Genomic DNA, 1,890 nt, shown 5'->3' with positions numbered 1-1,890 from the left:
GAACCACACTCAGCTGTGTAGTTTGTACCTCCTCTCCGAGGGACACCGCAGCAATAAATATTAAATAAATAATAATAATAAAGAAAGAAACACGGAACAGATTAAATTCACGCTCTTATTTTGAAAAGAACGGGTTCCTGTTCTTCGTCCTGTAGCCTACCCAGAATGCATTGCTTCAGTTTTACAATAAACAGTTTAAAATGACTAATATATCTGCATGTTTTCTTACTGGAGCCCTGCCATAAACATAAGACAATGACAAAGAAGCAGCAGAACTAGCAATCAATAACTATTTTTTTGTTTTAACACCATGATTTAAAAGTCTGTTTCGACAAATCACCTCCCCAAACTGCGACGGCACGTCAGTCTATGGAAGAAAATGATCTTACCACTAGATGGCAGTGAGGTGCTGACTTGTCTCATACCTGAATGTTTTCTGCTAAATGGAGATAATCTTGTGCTTTATATTTAGCTTCTGCTAAGTTTATTTGAGCATACGTGCTTTAGAACTTGCGGACCTAAATTAATTGACTAGCGCTTTAGAAATTGCGCAACTAAATTTTGAATTAGCGCTGCTGCCCACCACTGCCTGCATGTTTTACATCCTCTGCTCCGACACGCCTGTTGATCATCCAGTCATTCAAATCAGGAGCAGAGAAATGCAAACTTCAACTCATTTGATTTAAAAACAAAAGCCCTCGCGTCCTCAGAACCTGTCCAAACTCACCTGTTTGTGTCCGCAGCTCCGTCCAACAGGAAACCAGGTGATCCTCTGATCATCTCAGACATCAAGAAAGGCAGCGTGGCCCACAGGTAAGCAGATCTCACACTCAGCGTGTTTAAACAGAACAGAACACATTCTGCTGGTGTCAGCTGTCCTCCACGTGCTCATCTGTTTGGGCTAACAGGTGCCAGTGTCTGTGTTGGTTTTTTGTTTGTTTGTTTGTTTGTTTGTTTACAGATTGTGTGTTTTCCAGTGTGAAGCAGAAAACGAGCAGAGCCCATCTGTTCTCTGGATGTTTTAGTTACGAAAGAGAAAATCTCAAATAAAGGATTGATAAACCTTCTGTCACTAAACACGATCAGATTAAACAGATCTCAGCAGGAAATCATCGTTTCACCATGGAACATGTTATTGATCATTGATCACTTATTGTTATTGTTATTTATCAGTGTGAACGCCTCACACCACTCACACTATTGAGATCATTTTTTGTTATTTGACCCCTTTCTCGTTCCACAATTTTTATTCTTTTTCAACAATGAATACATCAAACCATTCAGCTCATTCAAGACACTCCGGCTAGGACTTTTGGTATTTCTGCTACTTATATATTTTTTTAGCTTTTTCACTTTTTTAGCCACTTTTTTGTCATTGAAAATGAATGGAGCTGTTTTCAACATCCTTAAAATCCTTCAAATTGTTTCTAAGTATTTACAAAACCTTACGCAATTTAGTCTGGTTATAATCCAATGAAGTTCATTGTGTCTATATGATAAATCTTAATTTTTTTTTAGTTACCAGACACTTTATTTTATGTCTCTTCAGACATAACTGACATGTTTCGACGTATGCTTCTGTCTTCATCAGAGGTGTCACAGCTGATGTTGTTTAGACATAAAATAACAAAGTGTCTAGTAACTAATAAAAATTAAGAGTTATTCTGGTTATGCTCTTTTTTACTGCCTTGTGCAAATTTTAGCTTTTTTTTTGCTATTTCAGCTAAAATTCTGCTTCTTTCTGCTATTCTACAGCTTTTTTCTACTTTTTTGTGCTTTTTTCTGCTACTTTGTACTATTTAAGCTTCTTACAGATAGTTTCTGCTATATTCAGCTAATTACTGCACTTTTAGCTAATGTTCAGCTGATATTAGCTAAAGTTTGTGCTTC

The 1,890-nt window shown here is 36.9% G+C and overlaps 1 protein-coding gene across 6 annotated transcripts in view; it reads left to right on the top strand.

Moving 5' to 3' along the window:
* Nucleotides 1-813, top strand: part of grip1 (glutamate receptor interacting protein 1) — a gene marked incomplete at its 3' end in the record, with an annotated part of 51,972 nt that extends 51,159 nt beyond the window's left edge. For all 6 annotated transcript variants that reach the window (XM_014027613.1, XM_014027610.1, XM_014027611.1 and 3 more), the window contains 1 exon segment: nucleotides 744-813. In XM_014027613.1, coding sequence (XP_013883067.1) covers nucleotides 744-813 — 70 coding nt within the window.
* Nucleotides 814-1,890: the final 1,077 nt, after the last annotated feature.

This window comes from Austrofundulus limnaeus, unplaced genomic scaffold (assembly GCF_001266775.1).
Source record: "Austrofundulus limnaeus strain Quisiro unplaced genomic scaffold, Austrofundulus_limnaeus-1.0 Scaffold665, whole genome shotgun sequence".
NCBI classification, from domain to species: domain Eukaryota; kingdom Metazoa; phylum Chordata; class Actinopteri; order Cyprinodontiformes; family Rivulidae; genus Austrofundulus; species Austrofundulus limnaeus.
The sequence above is the reverse complement of the archived record's forward strand: the minus strand, read 5'-3'. Positions and strand labels throughout refer to the sequence as shown.